This window comes from Acartia tonsa, chromosome 5 (assembly GCF_053477335.1).
Source record: "Acartia tonsa isolate MP-2025a chromosome 5, ASM5347733v1, whole genome shotgun sequence".
Classification (NCBI taxonomy): domain Eukaryota; kingdom Metazoa; phylum Arthropoda; class Copepoda; order Calanoida; family Acartiidae; genus Acartia; species Acartia tonsa.
In genome coordinates this window covers 33,202,408-33,229,689 of record NC_137264.1, presented here as the reverse complement: position 1 = coordinate 33,229,689, position 27,282 = coordinate 33,202,408, and the positions used below count along the sequence as shown (strand labels likewise).

The 27,282-nt window shown below is 30.9% G+C and overlaps 3 protein-coding genes across 32 annotated transcripts in view; 2 read left to right on the top strand and 1 right to left on the bottom strand.

The window, feature by feature from the left end:
• The window catches only part of Rrp45 (exosome complex component Rrp45), a 350,250-nt gene that overhangs the window by 140,702 nt on the left and 182,266 nt on the right, over window positions 1–27,282 (top strand). The window lies entirely within an intron of this gene.
• LOC145319967 (uncharacterized) overlaps window positions 1–27,282 on the top strand; it is a 274,659-nt gene that overhangs the window by 77,268 nt on the left and 170,109 nt on the right. The gene's annotated exons all lie outside the window — the stretch shown is intronic.
• Window positions 1–27,282, bottom strand: part of LOC145319964 (ELMO domain-containing protein 2) — a 101,701-nt gene that overhangs the window by 20,946 nt on the left and 53,473 nt on the right. For 20 of the 21 annotated variants that reach the window (XR_013880073.1, XR_013880075.1, XR_013880081.1 and 17 more), the window contains exons 6-10: window positions 20,441–20,535; window positions 16,536–16,604; window positions 13,945–13,977; window positions 8,658–8,729; window positions 3,832–3,891 (exon numbers count right to left, since the gene is read on the bottom strand). Coding sequence is in view for 3 of the 21 variants with exons in the window: in XM_080162373.1 (XP_080018499.1) it covers window positions 3,832–3,891; window positions 8,658–8,729; window positions 13,945–13,977; window positions 16,536–16,604; window positions 20,441–20,535 (329 nt within the window). In the remaining 18 variants the exon portion in view is untranslated. The remainder of the gene's footprint in view (window positions 1–3,831; window positions 3,892–8,657; window positions 8,730–13,944; window positions 13,978–16,535; window positions 16,605–20,440; window positions 20,536–27,282) is intronic. The other variant, XM_080162376.1, reaches the window with a different exon arrangement.

Below are 27,282 nucleotides of genomic sequence, written 5' to 3'. Positions count from 1 at the left end.
AATTATACACAAATCCGCTTATAACAGCCATACGCCACCTTTGTTTAAAAAAATTAATGTTTTGCCTATTAAGGAGCTATCTATTTATACAAAACTACTATTTTTTTATGATTTTATTCGCTGGAGGCTACCAAATTCTTTTGATGGTGTATGGATTAGAAATAATCTAAGAAATCAGAGACAACTAAGAAATTCTAGTGAGTTTTATATTCCAATAGCCAAATTTAAAAAAATTGAAAGGTTTCCATTATTTTCATTCCAAAGACTATGGAATAATTTTTGTCATGAAAAAGATCTTTTAAATGAGAATATTCCTAAAAAAACATTTGCATTAAATCTTAAAGATGAACTTTTTAAATCTATATGTAATATTGAAGAATGTAATGAATGTACTTAAAATATATTGATTTGCCTGGATTTATTAAAAACCTTGCATCATTAATTACAGAAATGGTTTTAAAATTTAAGAAAAACTAGCCTTAAAATTTGTTGTAACCCTTCTTTCCTTCTCTTTTTCCCCTGTCCATTTAATTTTACCTACATTTATTTTGACATTATTATTTCTTATTTTTCTTATTAACCTAATGCCAACCTAAAAAAGGCAATGCAAACATCTCGGATACGCATATTCCTACTTTTAGGGAAGCCTAATCAGTGCCACACATAACATCTAGTGTTAGTCATGCAATTTAAATTTATAAATATTATGAAAAATTGTAAAGTACACCTGGTACTAAGCAGTAGCTTGGTGTACTATTGTATGTACTGCTTCGTAAGACGGGGCGTAATCTGTCACTGAATAAATGTTTTTTATGTTTTATGTTTTATGTCATGGAAAGGACTATACCCAAAGTTTATGTTAACTTAATAATGTAAAAATATTGATTTTGGATAAAGTGAATATATCCAAGTTTGTAGCTGTAAACCTGCAGTAAAGTAAAGGGAAAATTTCTCCAAACGCCAGTGGACTGCCCCTTCCCCTTAATTTTTAACTTTGATAAAACTTATTTCTATCCATTTTCTCGAAAGAGACAGAAAAAGAATATTTTTGAAATTATTTGTTCTTAGTCAGGGACGTGCGTAAGGGAGGTGTCAATCCCCCCCCCCCCTAAACAAACAAGATTAGAAAGATCTACCCCCCCCCCTCAAGGTTTCACAGGTCCCTAGGAGACTGGGCCCTCCCAACCCTTCTCTTTTGTTATATATTGCAGTAGTAATTCTGAATTAATAACATTATTCTTTATATAATATATTAATTGCCTTGTAAAGTTTTCAAGTACCATTATATTCTTAAAGCTTAAATCTTGTGCATCCTATTATTCCCCTAAGACTTAAGTATTCAATCAATGCATCTCTTTATGTACGATATGTTCTTCATCAAAGAAAGTTAAGGCTTACTACTCCTTCATAGAAAGAAAACCCAGAGAGGACTGGATATTGGACTATACTTTAAATTGGTACCCAAAGTTTTAACACCGCGTTATTTCATCAGTTGGATTATAATTTAAATCTATGGAAGGGGTAATTTTGTTAATGGATGTTAATAAATTAATCTCCATTGTCTTATCCCTTAAAACCTCTGATAAGGCAGTGAAATCAACTTATCGAATGAAGAGCACGGCGTACCTATGATATCCTATGGGATATTCATGTCCTTTTAACAACAAGTCAGGGATCTTAAGGGATAAGACAATTGGCGATAAATTGATATACACCTTCTGTGATTATTTACAAAACTATTTCTTCTATAAATTAAATTCATTGGTTGTGAAGTTAGGACATTACTAGTCATTTTTTTGAGCTAACGAATCAGATAACGTAGTTATAAAACTTTGAGTGCCAGTGCAATTTACAGTCGAATGTCCCCTCCCTCCCTGACAGCATGCCCTTTCTCAATGCATCTGAGAAAATATTTAAGTAATCCATTTCCTTTTATCTGAGATTATTGGATTATTTAAAAGATATTGGTTTAGGCCTGTGTATATCTAAATCCTTTTAACTCAAATTATAAGAGTATTTGTGAGATGATAATTGGTAATAAATTCTTCAAAATTATTTTTATTATTATTAGATTCTTCATTTGTTTTATCATTACGAAAACAATATTAAAATGTTTCGAATGGACGAGAGAATATAATTAAAATGTTAAAAATTTAACAAAAGTAGCCTGTTAAATGCTTCTTTTAGTGGGTAGATCACAAAAACATTACAGCTCATTTTTGAAAAATAATGTTAGAAAACGGGCTTTGCATAAACGAGAGCTCGTAATTTTAAAACCTTACCTAATTTTTTTTTGTCTAAAATGGTTTCTGTCAAATGTAGGTGAATGAAAGTGGGGAGACACTTCTAATATATTAGACAAACTAGACTCTGCTTAAAATAATTCCAACACTGTAATTGTAAGATCAAGACATCAAAAATAATTAAAAAGTCAAATAAAAAAAATTACTCCCATTAGACTTTATCATGAGAATAGTTCTTTATGCCATTTTCTATGAAAGTTTGTTCTACTTTTAAAGTGTAAAATAAATATTTCTGTTAGCTTGTAAAGAAAATAAAGTTGTAAATAAAACTTGTTCATATTAAAGTTTAGTTTAGACTGTGTCACTTAATTTAGGGATTTGTACAGTTAACTAATTGTACAAAATTAAGTATTTGGACCTAAGTCGTCATGGAGTAGGTTAAGACATTTTGGTATAGCCACAGAGCCAGCTCAAGTTCCACGCTTAAGCAAATTTTAAACTGTGATTGATACTGGTACCCAAAGCTTTATAATCACACTCTTAAATTTGCTGTCTTAAAACTTTGGGTACTTTTCATAAAACTTGATTAATTGGCTGAAATAATAATAACAAATCAACCAATAATTTTTATCTGTATAAAAGGTAATTTTATTTACCATCATAAGGGATGTACAATACATCAATTCATCGTCCATTATCTTATCCCTAAAGATCCTCTAGAATGTACATGCTGTACAAAAATGAAAAATTAATTTTGCCAGCCAATGTTGAAGTTTGAAGTGCAGCAAGTACTAATTTGCATCTACATTAACAAACTTTACAATTTATCTCAATTCACAGGGTGCCCAAATTTAATTAAAATCTAAAGTTCCCAAGATCTAAAGGGATAAGACAATGAACGATTAATTGATATACATCCCCATGGTAGTGACTAACAAAATTAACCTTCCGTGATTTATAGGTATTATTAGTTGAAAATTCTGGCAAAAAATGAGAATGTTTATCAAACTCTTGTATATTTTTTTAAAATGTCCCCTTAAATGTAGAAAAATACACCCTGTAGAATTTGTCTACTTACATAATTTAGCATAAATTGTTTTAAATGCATATTATATAATTTAGAATGCCTTTCTTTCAAACTTTTATTCGCCCATTTCTAAAAGAAATAAAGAATTTATTGAGAAAGATAAATCTTACACAATGCCAAGAACTAAACTTAACCGACATTTAACTCCTTGTGAGTTAAGCTTCTCTTAAAACTTATTAAGAGAGGGATGTCTGTCTGTTTTTAAGATCTCACAAATGGCCATGTAAGTCAAGCTATGTTTTTTATCTGGTGTCAAAAAGAGTATGTTTACACTTTACAAATACACAAAATTTGTTATGCATATTATGTCAAACGCTTTTCTGAAGTCTAAAATGCGTTAATTAAAAATAATAATGTCCTTACGATAAAACGATTGACGACTTCAAGCTTGCGGTAGTACATAAATTTTAGGCTATTTAACAATCCACAATAGAGTTATTGCCTCTAACGTCTTCTTCAGTTATAATATAAATGAATTGGTTGAAAAAAATAAAATCTCACCAATAAAAATGATGGAATGATTTGATATCTGGAAGGTTCTTCAAGTTGAACATATGTGTCCTAAAACAAAAAAGAAAGTTATATTTCACATCGAATCTTATATAGTTTCCATATCATATTCTAATCTACAGATTTGAAGGCATACAGTAAATAGTTCTTATAAATCTATAATAATTAATAAGTAAGAAAAATGTATGAGTATCTATAAAAAAATAATATTTTTTTCATTGTTCAAAGGTTCTGGGCAGATCTTCCCAAAGAAATTCACTTGATGAATTTTCTTACATTAATTATCTCGTAATCAATGCGCAAATGGCACTTAGAATCCGAATTTCGTTATGAAACTTGGCATAAGTAATCCTTGTTACGTCTATTTTTCCTAAATTAAACAAAGAGTTGTAAAAGTAACGGCTAACGGCTTGCGGCTCAGCCGTTTATCCATTTTCCGGCTTTTTTTCAAAGCAAATCCGTCACAAGCACTATCTACACATCATATTCTTGGCCGCTCCCTGACGTTTTCAACCGGTTCTAGCCGAAAGCCGCTGGTACTAGAAATCTAAAAAAAATGGTTTTTAGTATCATTTCACATGAGATAAAGCAAAAATTTGTTCGATTTAGGGAAATAAGACCTACTAAGGATTACCCATGCCAAGTTTTATAGCGAAATTCAGATTCTAAGTGACTTTTGCACATTGATTAGGAGATAGTTGCATCAACTCCCCCGCCCCCTTATATCTCCTCGAAAAAATCAAATTATAGTAAGTTCAATTATAGAAGTATTTAAGTGGTTTAGAAAGTTGAAATGAAGTCAGGCCCTTCAACTCCTCGGCATTTTCCCTCAATGTGCCTAGTCGAGCACAGATCCCCACCACCCATCCCTATTTTGAAATAAATTGAAAATAACGGGGGAGGGCAGTTTTTTGTTCATTATTTACTTTTGGTTAGGTTATATTTATTTACAGAGTAGCACCGCAGGGTTAGCAAAAATCACCATCAACTAATTTTAATTTATTTCAATGCTAGTCTGGCATTTTCAGGGAAATCATAAATCCTCCTCTCTTGAGTTAAAAGATTGCTTTGTCTGAAAATATTTCACAAACAGACCTGATAATAACACTGGACTGGCATTTCCGCAAGAGTGTCTTGTTTCATTTTATCCAAAAAGACAAAATAGCAAAAAATAAAGGATGTATAGTAAAAAGAGATAAATAACAAGAAGAGGTATATCTGAATTGCGGAACTGATGACTTAGATAAAGTAAAAAAAAATCAAGGATTACAACAACCTTAAGTAGAAAAGCACAATAAATTATGGAATAAAGAAATAGAAAAAGTTAGTTATACAGCAAAAGTTTAGTTGTCATAAAGAAAAGAGAATATTTTAAATCTCAAAAATCACGAAACGTAAAAAATAAGGTTTAGGTCTTTTAAAGCATGACCGATAAAACAATGTTTAAACTTCAGTTGTTTATCTTCAATAGCAGCCAAGAAAAGCATTTCCCCTTTAGCGAAGTGGATTAATGCAGTTAGCGGACACACTATGTGAATTATAAAGTAGCTTCGCTACTAAAGAGTCTCTATGCGAACGTGATGGAACACCAATAATTTTATCCTTTTATTAGATTTGATATAAAAGGACAGGCAAGTCTGATAAAAGTTGGAAAACTTTTGAAATTAATTGAAGATTTTAGAATCGTCCCCTCAAAGTTAGATTTTGATTGTTGGTCTCAGTAAGACTAATTACACGTATTTTATGTTTTTTTGATTCTCAGGAAAATACGGCACAATGTCGATAAAACATAGCAATGGTAAGTACGTCTACGAGTAAAAATCTTGTATATTGATCAAATATATATTTATCAATATTATATAATATCGATGTGATTTAATAATATAACTCTTTTGAATAAGGAAAAACATTTGAAAACAATGCCTCAAAGTTCTTATATGAGTATAGATTAAGGTTTTCTTTTTAAAATAAGATGGAAACGCAATTTTTAGATGAAATGGTTTGCAAAGCCATTCAATTTAAAAGCACTCTGCACACGTTCAATTTACAATTGAATAAAGCATTATTTTATTCAAACTATATATTTTCACAAGTACTACTATACGATGTGATATAATTTCAGCATATTGTCATATCAGAAAAAGCCAAAAGACGCAATAAAAGAGTAGTTATTACTATGGATGGCAATCAGTCAAATTTTTGGACCGGATTCGGATTCTTACAATAACCCGTCCAAAAAAATGGCGGATTCCGGATTCTTATTTTGTCTTATTCCGGATTCGGACTCCGGATTCTAGCAATATTTTAAAAGGCTTAAAAAAAAATTAAGTACTACATATGTCCTAAAAATTAATATTCTTGGTGTTCTCTATAATTCACTTCCGAGAACCGAACCAGATTTTAAAAGATATTATATATAATGATGATAGTCTTTGCATTCAAAAAGGGGGAGTTTAAAGAAAAAACTCAAGACACTAAACTTAGCCTACCATTTAAGAATCCGAATCTGCTTATAAAAACAGATTCCGGATTCGGAATCCAAAATTGGCAAAAATTGAGCGGATTCTGTATTCGGATTGCCAAGCCTAGTTATTACAGTATAAATGTAAAGCAATGCATAGGGGAATTTTCTGCTTTCTCACAATGAGCCTGTCGAGCACTGAAACCCATAACCTACTTTTAAAATAAAGGGGGGAGGCGGATGTGCCACTTTTTGAAACCAAAACTAAAAGACAACAAAGGAACTCGACTAAAAAAAGAGTTACAGGTCTGAGATTTTGCATGGCAGTTGCTTTATAGGGGTAAAATATGGAACTGTGAAGAAACGGCGGCGCAACCGCCGAAAACCGCCGTTTCCCGCCGAATTTTTTTTTTCAATTTCTCGGCGGTTTTCGGCGGTTGCACCGCCGTTTCTTCACTGTTCCATATTGTAACCCTATAAAGCAACTGCCATGCAAAATCTCAGACCTGTAACTCTTTTTTTAGTTGAGTTCCTTTGACTTTTAGTTTTGGTTTCAAAAAGTGGCACATCCGCCTCCCCCCTTTAGAAGAGAGGGGGGGGGGGGGTTGAGTAGTTTCATTTCCATAGCCTGAACTATACGGGGCTACCCAGTTCCCAGTATAACCTGACCTGGCCTAAAAGCGCAATACTGACGGACCAACACACAAGGATTGTAGAGTATCTTGACTACAAATAAAAACCTCCGAATAAATAAAGTTTAGATTGGAGTATAAATAGAATATAAAGTTCTATTCAACATTTTCAATATAATAGGATGCACTTATTTCAATTTAGAGATAGTCGTTCAAACCATCAAAAATCGGCCCAAACTTGCTGCAATTATTCTCCTTTTTAAAAAGTAACAGGATGTTTGTCTGTCTACGTGTCAGTGTATCTGTACCGAAGGATCTCAATAACCGCTTGTACTGTAGGTCCAATGAAGGTATATAACTTTTTTTGGTACTAAAATGTACAGTAGAGTATTGACTAACCCCCAACCCCTGGGCCTAGGGGCGTAACCACCTATGCAAAAATAAATAACAGTCCTGATAATTAACGAAGAGGTCCTACTTTAATGTACACTAGCTAATGAAATCTAACAATAACATTTCACTTCTTAATCTTTAGGAATGGTATGTGTAACCACTTACATACTAAATTACCTTTGGTACCTTGGTAACAATGATTAGTTTTTATGATTTTAATTTCATTTCTTATGAAAAAATGCAACTTATTTTTTATAATATATTTTGCTGGTTTCAAGGAACGTCCAATTTGTGCCCATCAATTGTGGACATGCAGAATACTTTAAATACAGAAGGAAAGAGAGAGATAGAGAGAGAGACCCTATCATTTACACTGGTAGGTAAAGATATTCACAAATTAAAATCAATTTAATATATGAACTTAATTTTAATCAGGGGATATAAGGGATAAGACAATTGAGATAAGTTAATGTACATCCCAAATGAAGACAAAGTTACCTCTTATGATTTTCTCGTCTGATTTTTAAGATAGGCAGCTGATCTTTTTGATGAAGATTCTCAGTGCCAATGAACATACAGTTTATAATTTACTCAGTCCGTCGGTCGGCCTGTCATGTTTCAAAAAGAAATATACTTATTAAGTATTCGTGATTTTTTCTCTTTTTTATGATATACGAGCAATTCTCTACTATGCTTCGATACTTATAAATATTGTCATCATAGTTTAAATATTTATAAAACAAAACATAATATTGAAATTGATGAATATATGTGCGTGTCCGTGATAATTCAATCAAACTGGAACTCTATATTGAATGCAAAGCAAATAATTTAGTTTGATTAGGATATTCAATGGTTAATCTAATTTAAATCATATCCCTTGATGATAAACATATTTTAAATATTTTATATTATAGGTATACAATGTTTAAAATACCGCTCTATTGTTTTTATGCCTACATTTTGCAAAAGGCCTTATTTGGAAATTGCAATTTGTTTTTAATAGCGAAACTACTGTATATCTTACTAACCCCAAACGATTTTTAGTTTTGCTGTACTCAGCGGAAATGAGTTTTTCTCTCGTTCTACAAAAGCTACACCTCCTAAATTATTGTAAAAAAGTTAAAAATCAGCATGTTGTAAATGAAAGTGTACTTTCTTTATGGTAACGACTATAGAGTTGCTGTCTAACTGTTAAATGAATCACCAAATCAAGTTTGGAATCGATAGGATAATTCAAACATGCCCCCAAGTAAGAGGTATCCGTTACGTATGGGAAAACTTACTAACACATGAACTGACCTACCCTAATATTAGAAAAAAATTAATACCTGAGCGATTCATCGATGAGAAGCTTGTATGCCATGTGGGTTAGGTTGATACCAACAATAGCAAACGAAAATCTAAAAGAATAAAAATATAATTAGAACATTTTTGTTTTAGTAGATATTAATTATCTTACTCACTGTTATTTACTGACCATACGTGCTCTTATTCGTAGGCTTAAAATTTTAGAGAATCTATATAGTTTTAATTATGATTGGCTTATACATTTAAAAGTGTTTAACATTTTCAACTAATAATATTGATCTACATATTATGGGGTGATTTAGTTTATCATAATTGGGTGGTAAATTCAAGAAAAAATATAGTTTGACTTAAATAGTATTAATTTTAATAATTCAGTTGCTTTAAGTAATACATAAAATGAAATATAAATATTTTGAAAATTAAAAAAAAATATCTTACATATAAATAAGCAACAATTCAACTTGTTAAAATAAGTTATGTACAATAAAAACACATATCTATAAATAGAAAAACAATAAAAAAAATTCATGTAGAAAAAAATAAAATAAGCAAGCAATTTATATCATTTGGTGCATATAAACAACATGTTCTATTCAAATAATATTATATAGTTTTTTTTGTTCAAGTTTCACAAAACCCAATTTCACGCATAAGGACATTAGAAAAAAAGCATCTAATTAAATTTTTCTTTCACAATATTATTCCATTAAAATTTATAATGATTTTAAAACATTATACATTAAAGTAAAAGATAGAATATTCATTAAATGAAAAATTTAAAAAGGGTAGTTGTCGTTTAAACAAACAATAAAGCATCCTTTAACTGTTTATTTTTTATAAAACCACAACTGTTAGCCGTGTTTAATATTAGAAGCTTCAATAAGCTGTCTTATCATAACCACTAGTCGCCGGAAGGAAAAAGCAGTTTTTTGAAACAGGCTCTCTGAGATTATTACAGATTCTGATATATACATATATAGACTAATGAAAAATGCAAAAAACGAAATCAAAAGCGTTCCTTCTTGGGAGAAAATCCGGGAAAAAGATTTTTGCTATTTTTAACCTAAAATTCACATTGGTAAGCCTGCAAAAAAATATACAGACATTTTAAACATGTCATTGCTCAGCAACTACAAGTAGTAGAAAAATGCTACGCATACCATTGGAAAGTTCATAACCTCTAGTTTTCATATTGGTATATAACGTTTTTGTACTATTATTATTTTTTGAGCTATCCCCTGAAGTATACACAAGTTTAAAAAATGCAGTTTTTCCATGAATTTTAAGTTTGATACTTGTTACACAAACCTTTTTAAAATTGTATTGCTTAGCACCTAGGAGTTATATAATTATTTTATATAGGTATATTTGTATATTTTGGGTGCATTCAATTTTAGCTTAATCAGAAATAGTCTTTGAAATGTGTATAGTTTGTAGTAAGAACCAAGGAGGGAGAAAGGGGGGGGGGGTTTATACACTTATTGGCAATGAAATTAAGAATATAATTTTGCTCTGGATGTTTATGGGTTTGTTGTTATAGTTATTTACCTGATTCTCTTTGTAAGATCTCTTATATGATTAAATCTACCAGTAAAAATATTTGAAATTAAATTTTGGTACTATCCTTCTAGGGGCTAATGGGGTAAAACAGCTCCAAATTTCATTGCCTAAAAGTGTATAAACCCCCCCCCCTTGGATCTTATAACTTTACAATTGAAGGTGTTTCACCACACTAGCCCCTAGAAAGAAAGTGTTAAAATTAAATCTTTAGTGGCTATGTATCTCAATTATTTGAATAAATTTTAAATTAAAAAATCAGCTTGCTATCTTTAAAAATAGGCTCATAACTTATAATTTTAGTGTTTTGGGGGCTGTTAAAAACTGCTAGCCCCAAGAAGGAAAGTGCCAAAATGAAATCTTTAGTGGCTACTTAGCTCAAGTATGCAAAAAAAGTTAATGTTAAAAGAATTTGCTTGATATTTCTAAAAATAAGTTCAGACCATAGATGTTAGTGTTTTGGAGCTGTTTTACCCCATTAGCCCCTAGAAGGATAGTACCAAAATTTAATTTCAAATATTTTTACTGGTAGATTTAATCATATAAGAGATCTTACAAAGAGAATCAGGTAAATAACTATAACAACAAACCCATAAACATCCAGAGCAAAATTATATTCTTAATTTCATTGCCAATAAGTGTATAAACCCCCCCCCCCTTTCTCCCTCCTTGGTTCTTACTACAAACTATACACATTTCAAAGACTATTTCTGATTAAGCTAAAATTGAATGCACCCAAAATATACAAATATACCTATATAAAATAATTATATAACTCCTAGGTGCTAAGCAATACAATTTTAAAAAGGTTTGTGTAACAAGTATCAAACTTAAAATTCATGAAAAAACTGCATTTTTTAAACTTGTGTATACTTCAGGGGATAGCTCAAATAATAATAATAGTACAAAAACGTTATATACCAATATGAAAACTAGAGGTTATGAACTTTCCAATGGTATGCGTAGCATTTTTCTACTACTTGTAGTTGCTGAGCAATGACATGTTTAAAATGTCTGTATATTTTTTGCAGGCTTACCAACTTGAATTTTAGGTTAAAAATAGCAAAAAAATTTTCTCCCAAGAAGGAACGCTTTTGATTTCGTTTTTTGCATTTTTCATTAGTCTATATATGTATATATCAGAATCTGTAATAATCTCAGAGAGCCTGTTTCAAAAAACTGCTTTTTCCTTCCGGCGACCAGTGTATAACCAGCTTCTTTCTCACTATCCTCAACTGCAACCAGCTGCCTGAAAAGCATTTTACAGAACCCGTTACCCCTGACTGAAAGTACATTATGCAATAAAAAGATTGACCCAGATACGACCAGAGAATAAATTGTACAAAATGTTCTAAAATTGTCTAAATGTGTGTGTTTCCAACAAAGGAAATGTAAATATACCAAAAAATAATAAATCCTTTTTTAGCAATGCTAATATTAAATCTTTTGCTTGAATTGACTTTATCAAGCATTGTCAAACCTTAAAGGAAAATTTAAAAACAAGGGGGGGGGGTATTTTTTCCAATGTCTAACCACTGTGGGAGTCTCTAACCCTGCAGGGCTATTAATGCCTAACCTAACCTCACATAATGTAATAAAAAAAACGAAAAATGGAGGGGGGTTTATCATTGCTCAAGACTAAGAGTTTACTTTGAATGCTGGCACCAAATAGAAAGGGGGGGGGGGGGCGAACGTGACACTTTTTGAAACCAAAACTAAAAGTCAAAGGAACTCAACTAAAAAAAGAGTTACAGGTCAGACATTTTGCATTGCAGTTGCTTTATAGGGGTACAATATGGAACTGTGAAGAAACGGCATCGCAATCGCCGAAAACCGCCGAGAAAAGGCAAAAAAAATTTCGGCGGGAAACGGCAGTTTTCGGCGGTTGCGCCGCCGTTTCTTCACAGTTCCATATTTTACCCCTATAAAGCAACTGCCATGCAAAATCTCAGTCCTGTATCTCTTTTTTTAGTTGAGTTCCTTTGTTGACTTTTAGTTTTAGTTTCAAAAAGTGTCACTTTCGCCCCCCCCCCCCCTTACTGATATGGGATTGCAAACCAAAATTTTATAATAGTCTGATAATAAGTTTTGATGGAGTAAGATCAAAGTTCGTCTCAAATTTTTCCCTTTATCTCATTTCAAGAAGAGTAATGTTCTAAATTAGGATAGGTATTGTTCTAATACATACTTATAAGACAGACATGCCAACCTTGAACCATTTCTGATTTTACAACATTTTATGCATTATTCTTTAACTTATTTTTTAAACTTTCATTGTTTTTATTCCAACAAAAGGTTTTACAGGGGGGATGGGAAGTGTAAACCTTGAGAGTATACAAAAAGGGGGTACATTTAATTCCAATTGCAAGTGGGCGTTGACAACCCCTTCGAACTCTTATAATTGTAAATATAGAAGAATTGAAAAGGGTGGTGGTATAACTGATCAACCATTGATGATATTATGTATTTTATCGATAGTTTTAATGGAATTCATTTTACTGGCACTAAAAGATTTCATGCTTTTAGGGAAAAATTAAAATATGCGAGAAAAAAAAATCTAAAAACATTTAGTCATAATTATAAATAAGAAGACATAAAAAGAGAAAACAAATTATCAGGGCTCGGCAGCCGCAATTAAGATGCAAAGAAATCGAACTTTAAGTCAGCTATATGCATAAAATTGCAATATATACTTTATATCAAAATCCATATGGAATACGTTTACAGCCGCTGAGTGCAGCAAATCGGCGGCTTGCCTGCGGCTGCAAAGCCCTGATGCATACAAATAATGCAAAATGAAGCAAAATTACATAAAAAGGCGTGGCATAAAATTAGCAACTTGGAATATCGTCTTGATTGAAAATCAATTTAAAACTTTTCCTTACAATACCTAAAGATATTTAACTGTCAGATATATATAATTCACAATTTAATTTTTAATATTTTATTTGCTAATTATAGCCACAACAGTTTAAATAAATACAAGAATAAACTAAAGAAGGGATATTGGTGCTTGACAAAATTAATATGTATAAAAATAATTTTTAAGGTGAATTGATGTTTTAGGTAAAAAATAAAATTAAACTATTTTATATTTTTAACATTCTGAATGTATTACCAAAATTGTTACTATTTCAATTGAGGTTTATTTTCAAGAGAAAAAAAACATTTTAACCATCTTTGTCTTTGTTCTGTAAATTACACTAGTATCCAAAGATTTATAACCACTTTATCTTATTAGTTAGCCCAAAATTTGGATACGTTTATAAAATATAATTGGTTGGTTCAAAACTAGTGTACAAGCTTTTCCAATTTACGGATGGGGGTAACAATATTTATCCTTATCAGAGATGTATAACAATTTATCGTCCATTGTCTTATCCCTTAAGATCTCTTTTGTATCTATTTCAATTATCATGTCATGTGTTTTTTGGTCAAGTATAGTGAAATCCAGGGATCTAGAGGGATAAGGCAATGGACAAGAAATTTATATAGATTTGATGAGAAACAAAATTACCCCATATATAGATTAAACTTATTGGTTAGAAAGTTTGGACACCCCAATTTTAGAACAAACTAATCAAAAGAAGCCAAAAGTTGTGAGCTACGTGGTTATAAAACTTTGGGTACCAATTAAATTTAGAGTCTAGTGTCCGCTCCATCCCTAGTCACATCCCCCCTCAAGAGTTATAATATTTTGGTAATACTAGACAGAATTATTTAGAATGATTGTTGTTTATTCCTTCTTACCTCACTCGCGGGTCATCTAGTGATTTGTAGAAGCTAGAAAAATTATTTCATTATTGTTTATTGCATCAAAATGCTACTACCATTTTTTTGTATCGGCTATGCAGTAAAGAACTTGTCGAGATAATTTTTTAAAAAGCATAGCATACATAATTTTTTGTGTGGATTTTAAGATCCTAATCAACAAATTGATCTACATTAAAACTTATGGCAGTTTCTCTTAAAGTGCCTAGTCGAGCATAGAACAGGAAAAAACTACTCTGCCTTATTTTCAATTCATTAATCAAGAGGGGGGAGAATGGGTGTCGGTGCTCGTTAGGCATTTTAAGACAAAGCACCAAATTATTGAGTAGCTTTGCTTCTAAAAATCAACGGTAGAATGTTCCTTCGATATTTTCTCCTTCAACTTTTTTATCATTAGAGAGTCTGCAAACTTTTGTCTAAAAATAATTAACTTGAATTCAAATTTTTGCCAAATTCATCAATTTAGAAAACTTTTAGAAACATCTCAATCCCTTCTTTAGTTTAAATATAAGAGACTAAGAGAATGAAACTTTTAAAAAAGAGAGAGGGAGGGCATTTCCAATTATCTTTGTCAAAGTTAGCCATGTTATCAAATTATACTTTAAAATTAGATAGAAATAAAATCTTACTACAAACCAACAAATTGGCAATTCAACAATATTTTTTCTTTTTTAATTGTAATCGGCAAGAAATAGCAAAACACATTTGCATTGATTTTTTTATTGTAGTGATCAAACATGGATTTAGAAACATATCAATTCTAAGCTCATTTTGACAAAGATGAAAAAAATTACTTCCCCCGTCTTTAATTTTATCATAAAACACAAAACACAGCAAAAAATTATCTTGAAGATGCATTTCGTAAAATCACTAAATTATCATTTTAAAACTTTTTAAAGTATCAAAATACGCCAACTAATACAAAAACTTGTATAATGGTGACGTAATTAATTAAAGTTTTGCTTTCAAGTTTAAAAGATCTTTTAACTTCATTGAATGCTGTCGATTCCATTTTTTTTATTTAAAAGCAACTATGCTCTAACTTATGTAATTAAATATTTGGAAGGTGAAGAATTATTTCTGTCTGTATGTTGGTCAGCAATGCACATGTTAAAATGAGTTGTTTAAATTCTAGGGAAGTGGGTTAATATACTAAACGTGGCTGAACAAATTAAATTATAAGATCTTAATAAACAAAAAGTCTAATATTAAGTTTTTTTTTTTTAAATTAGGCCCGTCAAAAAAAAAGAAACTAGCTACAGTCAATTCAACTTTCATTTAAAGAGAAAAATACCTATATATATTTAGAATGATAAGAATCTAAAATCTTGAAAACCACTGAATCGCTATGATTTTACTTTACAGTGTAGCTTCTCAAAGGTCCTTGGAAGATTCAGTTCTTTTTTATTTTGAGGAGTGGGAAAGGGTTCCTCCACTCTCCCAAGAGTAATCGCCCATAGAAAAAAAATTACACTCCGTAAAAAAAATCTTCTTAAAACTAAAATAGAAAGAGGGAGAGGTGACTCCTCCATCCCCACCTCAAGAGCCTCAAGGGGACTCCAAAATGGCAAATAAAAGCAGCATTGTGAGTGGCGGGGTAAGAGATTATGAATATTGAGCGGACAGTGCCAAATATTAACTCCAATAGTAGTGACAGAAGTTTGTCTCTAAACAAATAAAAGTCAGGTAAACAAACTCACTCAAACTTTTGCGGTGCACCTTAGCTTCCACAAAAGTGTCGACTCTCGACTCATTAGAGTGTTTTACAATAGCAAAAAGACACAATATAAAAAAAACATGATACAAATTTACAGAAAGGGGCAGATTGTATGATAAAAAAATTTCGTTATTAATTGGTTTGGACATATCAAGAAAAAGATTTTTTGCGGAAATAATGTTTAACCAAGTTTTGCATTACATTTTCACTAACTTTTCCTTAACCTAACCCCCATTAAATAGATGGTAGAAGGGGGAGGGGGAAGTATTGTACACCACCCCCCCCCCCCCCCTCCGCAACCTCCCATGAGACCTTCCAAGGTGATTTGACAGTTTCAAGTTCAGCAAATGAGATTTAAAAATAGACAAGCATAACAACTAGCAGTTTTATTTTCCTTAGTTTGAAAATGAACAAACATAGTTGTAATGTTTAGTAGCGAGGATATCTCAAACAAATAATTGTTTTTTTTAGGCAAATATTAACAATAAATCACTCTGTATATATTTTTTTTGTGAATCATTTAGAAACAAGATTAACATTCATGTGATTGTGGTGGCGACGTTTTTAGCCGACTCCGCTCTGCCTCAAAGGTGAAACAGACGGACTTGGATAAACTCTGCTGCTTTAAATGACGGACAGGCAGCCAGACATACCCTAATTGTAGAGTAGCTGCACCAAACTAACAATATTTATTTCGTATCTTTCATATTCTGCTGTATAAGAACCAGTTATGAGCCAAACTAAAAAAGTCATGTATTTGTTAGTCAAACATGATCTGAACACGTTTCACATTACAGAACACAAAACATCAGCTGTAATATTTTTGTATTATGTCCAACAAATAAAATCTTACCCATATTTAGGATGGTGTGAGTGGGATAGAATATGTCTTGCCGCGCTACTGTGTTCACGTGCAAAATATCTGAAAATAAACAAAATTAAGAATAGAAATAATTCATATAGAAAATATCTAACATAAAAGCGTAGTAACCCTACTTAAAAATCTATTGTATAAAGTGGTAAGTTTTCTTTTTGTTTGTCCGTTGGAATCTACCAAATAACCGTACTTCACGAAATCTAAATTTAAGGGAAGCTTCACATAGGCCACATGATATTCTTTGTCCTATCTATTCTTAAATTTTAGTCTTGAGATGGCTATCCCTCAACTAGTTTATAGGGATTGATCAGCCCCTGGTACGAATTCCATTATAATATGCAATTTTTTTAGAATTATACTCTCAATTTAAATGTTACGCTTGATATTTTAGAAGTAGTATATTTTAAAAGGTATATAGGTCTTCGTTTATTTCAAGCAAATTCACGGCAGAACAGTTACAATATAATTGTTAATGTTCGTTTATCTGTCCGCCCGATTTATTGAGCTTCACAATAATAAATATTGTCATCCTTGTTTTCATTAAATTTCCGAAGAAATATTGGCAATTTCATGAATGAGATTGAAATGCAAAATATATTTTACACCCTAATCCACACTTTAGTGATGGGGCATAACTTTCATTTTACAAAATCAAATTAGTTGGCAATTTAGGTGGATCAATGTTTACTTGTTCGCGATTCTACTTTTATCTTTTTTGATTTTTTTTTTATAAACAAGACTACAATAACTAAAAAGATAAAACTATCCATCCTTTCTTATTTTCAATTTATCTTCTTGGTAAAACGGAGAGAGAGGTTCTGTGCTAGCTAGGCATTTTGAAAAAAGCAACTTTATTAATAATTCTTAAAGTTTCAATCAAAAGGATAACCTTACTAGACGGGTCTTTTCTTGATTAACTATTAGGTCAAGTTACTAACCCTTTGATTGTACAACCTTTGTCTTAAAGAATAAACGCGCCTTCCATTACAGCCAAGAATCAAAACCCTAAAATATTATACACAATATTACCCCTTTTCATGCCAATCAATATTTAATAAAAGTCCCTTAAGTAAGAGAATGTGTTAATAAGACTTTGGGGTGCAGAATAATCTATAGTCAAATATACTCTCCCTCCCTGCATTTACAAACTTAATTTAGAAGAAAAAGACTATCAAATATTTATTGAAATAGTCGTTTAAATAAATAATAACCAATCTATATCCCCAACTATTTATGTTGGATCTTCAAAGAATTTCAATAAGGTGCATACAGTTGGAATAGCACAATTATAGAATTGATTTTTTGGGTATAGTCCTTTCCACGACATCCCTCCATAAGGGGCGATTCTTCGTATTTTTCACAGTAAGTTTTCTCCTATTTCTAGCCCCTGCGGTGGGCTCTAACCCTGCGGGGCCAATTACCTAACCCTGTGGGGCAATCACCTAACCCAAAATAACCTAACCTAACCTAAAATAACCTATAAAAAGCCATTTTCAAAATACGACAAATCGCCCCTTATGGAGGAATGTTGTGGAAAGGACTATACCCGATTTTTTTAATCAAAAAGAATTCAAGATAGCTTATATTTTTTACGACATAGTAACCAACGGACATAATCTATTATAGAGTAACTACTCTACTGGCAAGCTATCATACTATCACAGAATTGAAGATTAAACAATCTATTTAAATATTTTGAGGCCTTGTTTGTTAAAATATTGGATCAAAGGCTAGGGATTAATCTAGATAGAGATGTGCAAACATATACTAATATTTCAGGAATAAGGAGAGTGTGGTTGAAGATAATAAGGATATCTGTCTGTGTTTGTATGTGTTTAACAAAGAATCTAGCAAACTGATTGACCAATATGATTCTCCTTTATTAAGAAGCTTCTTACGGATACAGAAAAATTAATTAAGAAGAGGGTACCCCTAACATCCCAAGTGAAACCGTCCCTAAAATTATTTTTGAAACTAAAATTGGAAGTGGAGGGTCGACTTACCCCACTTCAATTCCCTCAAAAGCATCTGTGTTCAAAATTTTTAATTATTATATACAGAAGGTTTGTTTTTATTTTCATTTGGAATGTATATCAATTTATATTATTGTCCGTTGTTTTATCTCAAGATCAAAGTAAAAGAACCTCACGTACTAAATTTTTTTTATTCTAAACAGGAATGTAACATGTTCAAATGTATTTTAAGCCTTTGTAGTAGAAATAGTAGAATATTTTTATTGAAATTTTCATGTTTACTTACATAAAACACAAACACTATATTTCATCTACCAACCTTTTAAAAGGACACTTTTAGAGGTTTTTATTTTTAATAAGTTCACACAAAAAATCTGTAATTCAGTTAAGAATTAAATAATCCTTATTTAGATTTTTAATTTGTGTGCTTTAGACATAAAAAAATGTTTAGGTAATAACATCAATAAATCTTTACATACATCTGCTTCTCCAATGATGATAAACAAAATTAAATCTGTAGATTAAAATTATTGTTTAGACACTTTTAGTTTAAACTAATATAAAGATCTAACAAAAATACCATTAGATATTAAGCCAACAAATAAGAACACACGGTGTTAATAGATACTTGGTTACCAGAAAAAAATAAAGTCCAACTCCTTTCCTCTCCTTCTTCGTGAAAGCACGACAGTTGTTTAATTCAAAGATAACATGTATCAAATAAGCAATCATTGAAGAAATTTATTTGGCTGAATCTCATTTTAACACATCCTAAAAGTAACAGGATGTGTGTCTGTCTTTATGTACTGAAGGATTTTGCTGACCATTGAACTGATATGGTTCTTTTTGACAGTGAAGCTTTTCATAGGTCAAGGAGAGGTTTATATCTATATTGGGTAAGGTACCATTATCTTCCCAAGATAAAAAATTAAAATCAAAAGTAGAGTCTTTTCTTTCTTAAAGGGGGATGGGAGGGAGGGGTAGCCACTTATAATTTATAATGTAAGTGTAAAATGAAGGTTGTACCTTTAATTTATGGCAAAATCCTTTCAGGCCAATTCTTTAAATATAGAATGTCTTGGTGTTTTTACATAATTAGTAAGTCAGAAAATACACAGAAAAAATAGCGATTTATCTAAACGTTAGAATTTTTCTTAGGTCATTATAGAGTATTAACTAATTTGGCTATCTTTAAAGGCCTTTAGGTTACACCTTTTCTAGAAAACATACGAAATTTAACTTTTAGAAGAGAAAAATAGGGGGGAAATGTTGTTGTTTTAAAGAAACACTTTATGTCTGGTGTGAGCTAGAAAACCAGCCAAACATTTTATATTTATTTCTTCCTCTCATATTATAGTGCTCACACAAAAATGCTAATAAAAAATAGCAAAATTTAAAATTTTTGGGAGGGAGTGGACATTAGTCTGTAAATCTTAGTTCCGTTATTTTCTCAAATTACTGCGTTTATAACACAAAAGTATTACTCTATCTGTTTAATCTAAGCTTTTAACTTTATATTATTATTGTATACATTAAAATTTTTGGTAATTTCGCATAAACACCCTAATACTTTTTTTTTCTTGCTCTTCTTGACACAATTTTGTAAATGAATGTCTGCAAATATTTGAAGTTGCGTAGTTCATTTTCCAGTAAGGCTTAAAATCCTATTATTACCGCTGGATTAGAACCGGTTCTGGACCATACTGAAAAGTCGATCTACAATAACCAAATCATGAATAGACAAACAAAGTAAATAATCCGTATTGGTATACGGGAATATTCACTAAATTTTTAGCTTAAATGTCTAAATAGACCCCGAGAAATTCAAATTTCCCCCATAGCATTAGGATCAGATGAACATACAAAGTGCATTATAGAGTATCAACGCGAACAATTAAAAATACTTACATTAGATTATGTAGGCCTAGCATGCCCATGCCACGGAAGTCAGTTTTGGGATCCTCTCCCTGGAAGCCAATGTCTTGCCACTGTTTGGTCACTCTCTGCCAATGTCAACACCATTTACCATCTGTTTATTTAATACATGGTCCTTTCCCATCCATTAAAGTTCCTTGCGGAGCACAGAGACACTTCACCCCTTGTTTTGGAATAATTTAAAAATAAAAGTAGGGGTGAGGTTTTTTTCCTGTCTAACTCTTGTGGGAAGCCTAACCATAGAGGGCAAATAAATACCCGATTTAACCTTACCTAACCTGACCTTAATTATTAATCAAACATAAAAATACAAAGCTCCCCCCCCCCCTTTTACTTACAATTTATTTAAAATAAGAGTGCATTAAATTGGCGTGCACACCTTATCATGATAAACAAAATAATCCCTTTTGTATATTAAAGGCCACTGCTAGTTTGAACAACTAAGTCAAGATGTCTCCAAACATTTAAAGTCAAGAAATTATAAATAAATATTTTGAGAAAATTGTTATTTCCAGACCATTGTATCCTCCCTCCATGCATATAACATTCTGTTTCTCTCTAACATACCACCCTCCCCCCCCCCCTCACAGTGGGTTTTTTGGCTGTTTTGGGGATTTTTTAACTTTATGAGTCACAAATACCAACAAAAGCTTATTTTATCTAAAAATAAAGTTAAAACCTTTCATATACAGGTTATAGCTTATGTAATATAACATATTATAAACATATTATTGTGATTTTATATAAGAAAAATGTCCCTAGAACTAATCTACTCATATAGTTAAAAGTTCGAAATTTCTGAAATTATTCATATTAAAAAAAATTATTTTAACATCGACTGAGACCTCAATTAAAACTTTTGGAGAGTTTTTAAGGTGTATATGATTAATATACATAATATATTATTCTAAGTTATCAATAAATAGTATACAGGGCTCGGCAGCTGCGCAACAGCTGTGACTAAGCCGTAAATTTAAACCCGTTATGATGCTTTAAAAGATTTTTCATAAGAGGGATTGTTATACTTGGGTCAGGTTCAAACTTTCAGTTGATATTTAAAAATGTAAATGGTTTCCCGAGGTATACAGGCTGCCGAGCATTGCAAACATACACCATACAAAATAGGAAAAAAATGTGATGTTCTTCAAGATTTTATATGCATTCTCAATTCGATACTGATTTTAAGTAATGATGTTTATAGTAAAAATATTCTTCTATTCTTCTGGAGTCCAGGGGCTTTTATTTAAAGGGACAGCGAAGCGCTAGAAAAATAGCCTAAACCCATCCCAAGTCTTAATTTTGAGAATAAATTAGCATAAAACCAACACAGGATTAATTTAGAGAATCCAATCGGTTCAGTATTCACTGAGATCTTAATCTTTGGACAAAAAAAATCTTACTACTTTATACTATAGGATATCTAAGAGTTTTTTTTAATGTATCGTGGTATTACTTATACAAAAGTTTTTTTTTAACTTCCTTGTTGATCGTTTTCTTTTAACTATCTCCTATTACTTATCAAATATGACTTTTTAAACATTAAAAAAAAATATAATATATGATATCAGTCCGTAACGCTATGGGGAAAATGTAATTTTCACAGCTAAAATATATGTGCATCTAATCTATACATTATCTTGTCCGTTTATCTGTCATGCTTCAAAAGAGTTTTTGCATATTATCTCTCTCTTTTTATGTTAAACAACTGCTCTATAACTCAAGTTGCCTTTTTGTTTATGCCAAGTTTTTTGGTGCTTTATTACTTATGGATGTTGTCATCCTTATTATATTGTAAAATCTTTTTTAAAAGTGAAGCTTCTCTATAATTAGGGTCCGTCCGTACGTCTGTCAATCTGTTTGGAACGGATAATTTTTTTCGTTAATATAGGCATGTTAGAATTGTCTTATCAAACTTATCATACTTTGCATGGTGATTCCTGTAGTAGTTATGTACGATTTAGAATGTGTAGCAACTCTATAATCATAACCAGAATGTCCACTTTTAACATGGCAATTTTTAACTGTTTTTAACAACAAGTTTTGTAATTATCCTGTAATTATTAAGTTTTTCAACAAATTTACTTACATTTCTGTTCAACTTTTATACATTTATGCTCTGATTATTTATGACAATCTATAAGTGGTAATGTTCGTTTTTCCCACCGTCTCAGAGCTTCGCTTTAATGGATGTTGTCATCCTTATTATTTTCAAATTTTAATAGTTGGATGGAAAATTTTAGTAATACAGTAAATGAAAGTGGATTCAGGGACTAATATAAATTTAGAAACCAAGACCATTGAAAGGAAAGAACAATATAAATTAAGTATTTCAAACAAAGTTAAAGGACAGACAGAAAAAAATAGTGGCTTAGAAATCAAATGTTTCAGAAATACAGAAAGGAAGACATACGCACATTTATAAAAATTGAGCAGCTTTGTTACTAAAACTATTTCATAATAATCATTGTATATATGTTTTCAGTATATCCTATAATATAAGGTACTAAGCTTTTTTGTGTGTAGCGAAGGATCTCACTCACCACTGAACCGATATGGTTCTTCTTTAGAGGGAAGCTTCTTATAGGATGGTTTTAGGCTATTTTATTTTTATAAATAAGCCTGAGTATTGTTTTAAGCTATTTTTCTGCCCTTCTATATCCCTTCAAATACCCTAGATGCTAGGGGCGCAGACGTTAGTTTTATATAGAGTAGATTATCATCAATGAGGTAAATCTTTACCACCTCCCCCCCAAAAAAGCTGTCTATCTAAAATTACAGCGAAGCTTTTCTATAATTAGGGTCAGTCCGTACGTCCCTGCGTCCGTAACGTTAGCTTTTTCGTTAACTTAGGCATGTTAGAATTGTTCTATTGATTCCTGTATTAGTGCTGTAAAGCGTATCAACCCTATAATCATTACCAGAATGTCCATACGTTTATGTTGATTTTTAAATTATATTATAAGTACAATATTATAAGTACAATATTATAAGCGAAGCATCTCTATAATCAATTCCTAACAATGTCCGTATACCCTTAAACAGTATTTTATATTTAAGAACTTTTGCAAAAAAATTAGGCAAAATTTTGACAAGACTTATTTATATATATTTTACATATTCACGCTCTACATGACTTAATGTTTGTCTGTCACCCCGTTTCAGAGCTTTGCTTTTATGAATGTTGTCATCCTTGTTCAAATATAAATCAACTGGTTGTCAGACCATTACCGATAGACTGAAGGACTTAGTAAATTATAATCTGGATGCTTCTTAGTATGGTAATAAAGTCTTTTAAATAGCAGCCGAGAAATTCACGTTTTCCCTAATAATGTTTCTAACGGACAGATGTACCGACAGACGGACGTATCATTTACAGAATAGCTTCACTATTAAAAACGGAAAGGTAACCTTTAAAGATTAAATATGTGTGTTATTAAATTATATCAATTTTTAGTAGTTTGACTTCATAATGGTATTTAATTTATATTAATACAACTTCACAGTATCTATTTTCTAAGCTGGATTTCTCATTTGGGGCTACGAGGTGCCAAGAGTTATGAACTAATCCTGAATTATGAATACTTGAATTTAATCAGGGCCTAAATAACTTTTGGCACCTCGTAGCCCCAAGTGAGAAAAACCTTTAAACGTAAAAAATACATGTTATTTTAAGATGCAATATTAGGTGTTCTTGGATTTTAAATTACAGATTTATGACAACTTTTCTTATTTTTCTTTGCATTTTAAAGTAGAAACATCTGTATATATCAATGAAATATTGTTATATATCATTTAATCAGATTTTTACACCAATTTATTCTAGGAAAAAGTAGGAAAAGCAATGTATGATGATTTTAATGAAAAAATTCACTTTTTAAAAATATTCCTTTGACCACGTTCAGCAAAACGGCTGTATTTTGCCTAATTTTGTAGTATATAAAAAAATCTGTTGCATGGCAACTTTTGAATGGTAATACTAGCCCCTGGGACATTTAACTCAAAATTGAGGAAATTTAAAAAATGACCAAAAATCCCACTGTGCCCCTGTGTAAAGAATTCTATAAGATTGTATCCAAGATTCCATTAATGAATTTGCTACAAATGTAAATTGCTTTGAAAAGTGCTTAGGAAAGCAAATAAATTGTTTTCAAGTAAAATTACAGTGGAAATGTTCCAACAATAGATATAAAATCGTGGATTTTGTGAAGGAAATTTTTGTGGTCAATTTTGGTTGAATAAATTTTTGGTCAATACGTTCCTCCATGGTCAGGGGAGAGGGGATGGGGTAAAGTCATAAGGCTAAGGGAGGTAAGAGTGTGTATCATTATATTGGCCAACTGGTAGAAACATTTTTTCATGGTATGTTTGAAGCTCTTGTCAATATCCACGTATTCTATATCCATTATTCTAACTCTAGACAGAGCTAAAATTCTTTAACACAAACATAGAGAGATAAGAATATTCAAGATTTACTTGTATTCATCAAAAACATAAGGAGAATAAATTACATTTTTTTTATTGAAGCATAAATACTGTAAAATTAAAGTTTTTAATATTATTGAAATTTTTTTTATATAAAACTTATTCCTTTTCTCAAAGTTGATTTTACCTTGTTGTTGGTTATGTCTAACTTAAATTCAATAGCAATGTCACTACAATCAGCAGTGGGGTATATATTGCCACCTCATATAATCCAAAACTAGTATTTCTGATTTTGAGAATTCTTTTGAACCCCTAATTGTTAAGAAATTCTTTCTCTTGGAAACAAAATATTTAGATGATTATAATAAAACTACAGAAAATATTATCAATATAATATTTTTCCACTCAATTTAAATCATCATCTTTGTATATAGCTTTATATGTGAAATGGGTAGTATTATGCTAGTGTTCTGCCTTTCTGTTTTTAATTCAAAACCCTTAGATGCTAGGGACAAGGTCACTAGATATGTATCTTTAAAGATTGGGAAATTGTACTTTTCCAAATGACTGGCTAATTGTAAACAGATATAGATTTGAACAACTAGACCTTGATATTAAATAAGGATAAGTTAGGATTAATTTCTTGGTATCCCAATATTCAATCTTCTTGCTCTCACATAATCTTCAAAGCAATTCAATTTTGTCGCATTACAAAGCTGTAAATTGAAACAAGTCTAGAAATTACACATTAGCATAATACAGGCGTATGCAGAAAAATTTGCATGGAAGTTGTAACTGGAGGTGGTTTATTTTTGCCCAGTTGTTTATTTACTCACTATCCTACCCCTTCTTATAAATTTTTAGGAATAATTTTTTTCGAGGCAACACAAAAGGGACTGTACCCAAATTTTTTAATACTTAAGAGGGGATCTATGCTCTCTTATCCTTTTTTAATGGTGTGTACTTAAGTAGAAAATATCAATCCTAACTTTATAAATTACTTTTAAAAAACATCAAAAGTTTCCAAGAATTAATGAAATTGTATTGGTAAACTTTCCCAACCTGCCTTTTTTTCTATTTTTAGAAATCTAATATTTTTTGTGTGTATTATTGAATTTAGCTGCATACTGCAGTATTGGAATATGTGAGTTCTTTATATCTAATAAATTTAGTTCAATAGTTAAAATATCTTATATTTATTTTATATTACTATTTTCTTAAAGCCCTCGTAGATCATGTTGTAAGTAGCAAAGCTTTAAGTTTACAATCTATCTGTCCCAATGTTCAATGTGTAGAAAAAAACTGCTTTCCTTGGCTTCTATTAAAGATGGGTACTTCCTCTGTTTCCTCTTTGACTTTCATTTCTTCTGTAATGCAATTTAAGACATTTGATTTGATGGGAGGATGTGCCTTGGCTGATATTTAAGATATACAGCTGAACTTTTGAATTGATGCTTATTCTTAAAATCGTCTAGGTGAATGTCTGTGAATCATGCTTTAGAGATATTGTCACTATTTTTATTTAATTTACTTATTCTTTTATTGGACAATTTGAGAATAAAAAAGCTATATAATTCAGGCAATAAATACTTTGTATTCCACTAATCCTTTGCAAACAAAGGAAATATATTTCTTTATTTTTTGGAAGATTTCCAATATTTACGTAAACTGTGTGTAGCAGAGCTGTGGACTGAGTGGTCATGAAATATATTATGTTCCTTGCAACAAAACTTTCAAAACTTGTTTTTATTAGTTATTATAATTATTATTACAACATAAAACTCAAAGAAAGAGAGGACATTGAACAGAAAATTATAGAAGTTTAATAACCATGATATTTTATTTCTTGGCTCAAAAACAATGTATACATTTATTGATTTTTGATTGTTTAGTTCCACCAATGATTTTATTCTACAGAAATTTTATTTGTCATCATAGGGGATGTATTTAAATTTATCGTCCAAGGTCTCATCCCTTCAGATCCCTGATAAAACAACAATACTTTTTCATATCTACTTCAAGTATAAGTATTGAAAATAAAAATTTTCATTCCCTTAAAAAGTTCAGTCAAACTGTTAAACTGTTTATTATTAGTTTAATGAATTATTATTCATTAAGATATTTAAAAGTTTAATCTCAAACTCAAATGTTAATTAGAGTGTAAATGTAAATAAATATATATCTAGAGTTTTGTAAGGCACATCATATATCACCAACCTTAACACATTATCATATTTTAACGTATTTAATAGATGGGCACTTTGCAATGTATGGAATATCTGAGCCTAAAGTGGCCTCAGGTTTCAACATTATCATAAAACCAACATCAAGAGGAAATTTGCTCACATCTAATTCTTAATCCTATCAAGACGAGGGGCAATTTACTATCTAGG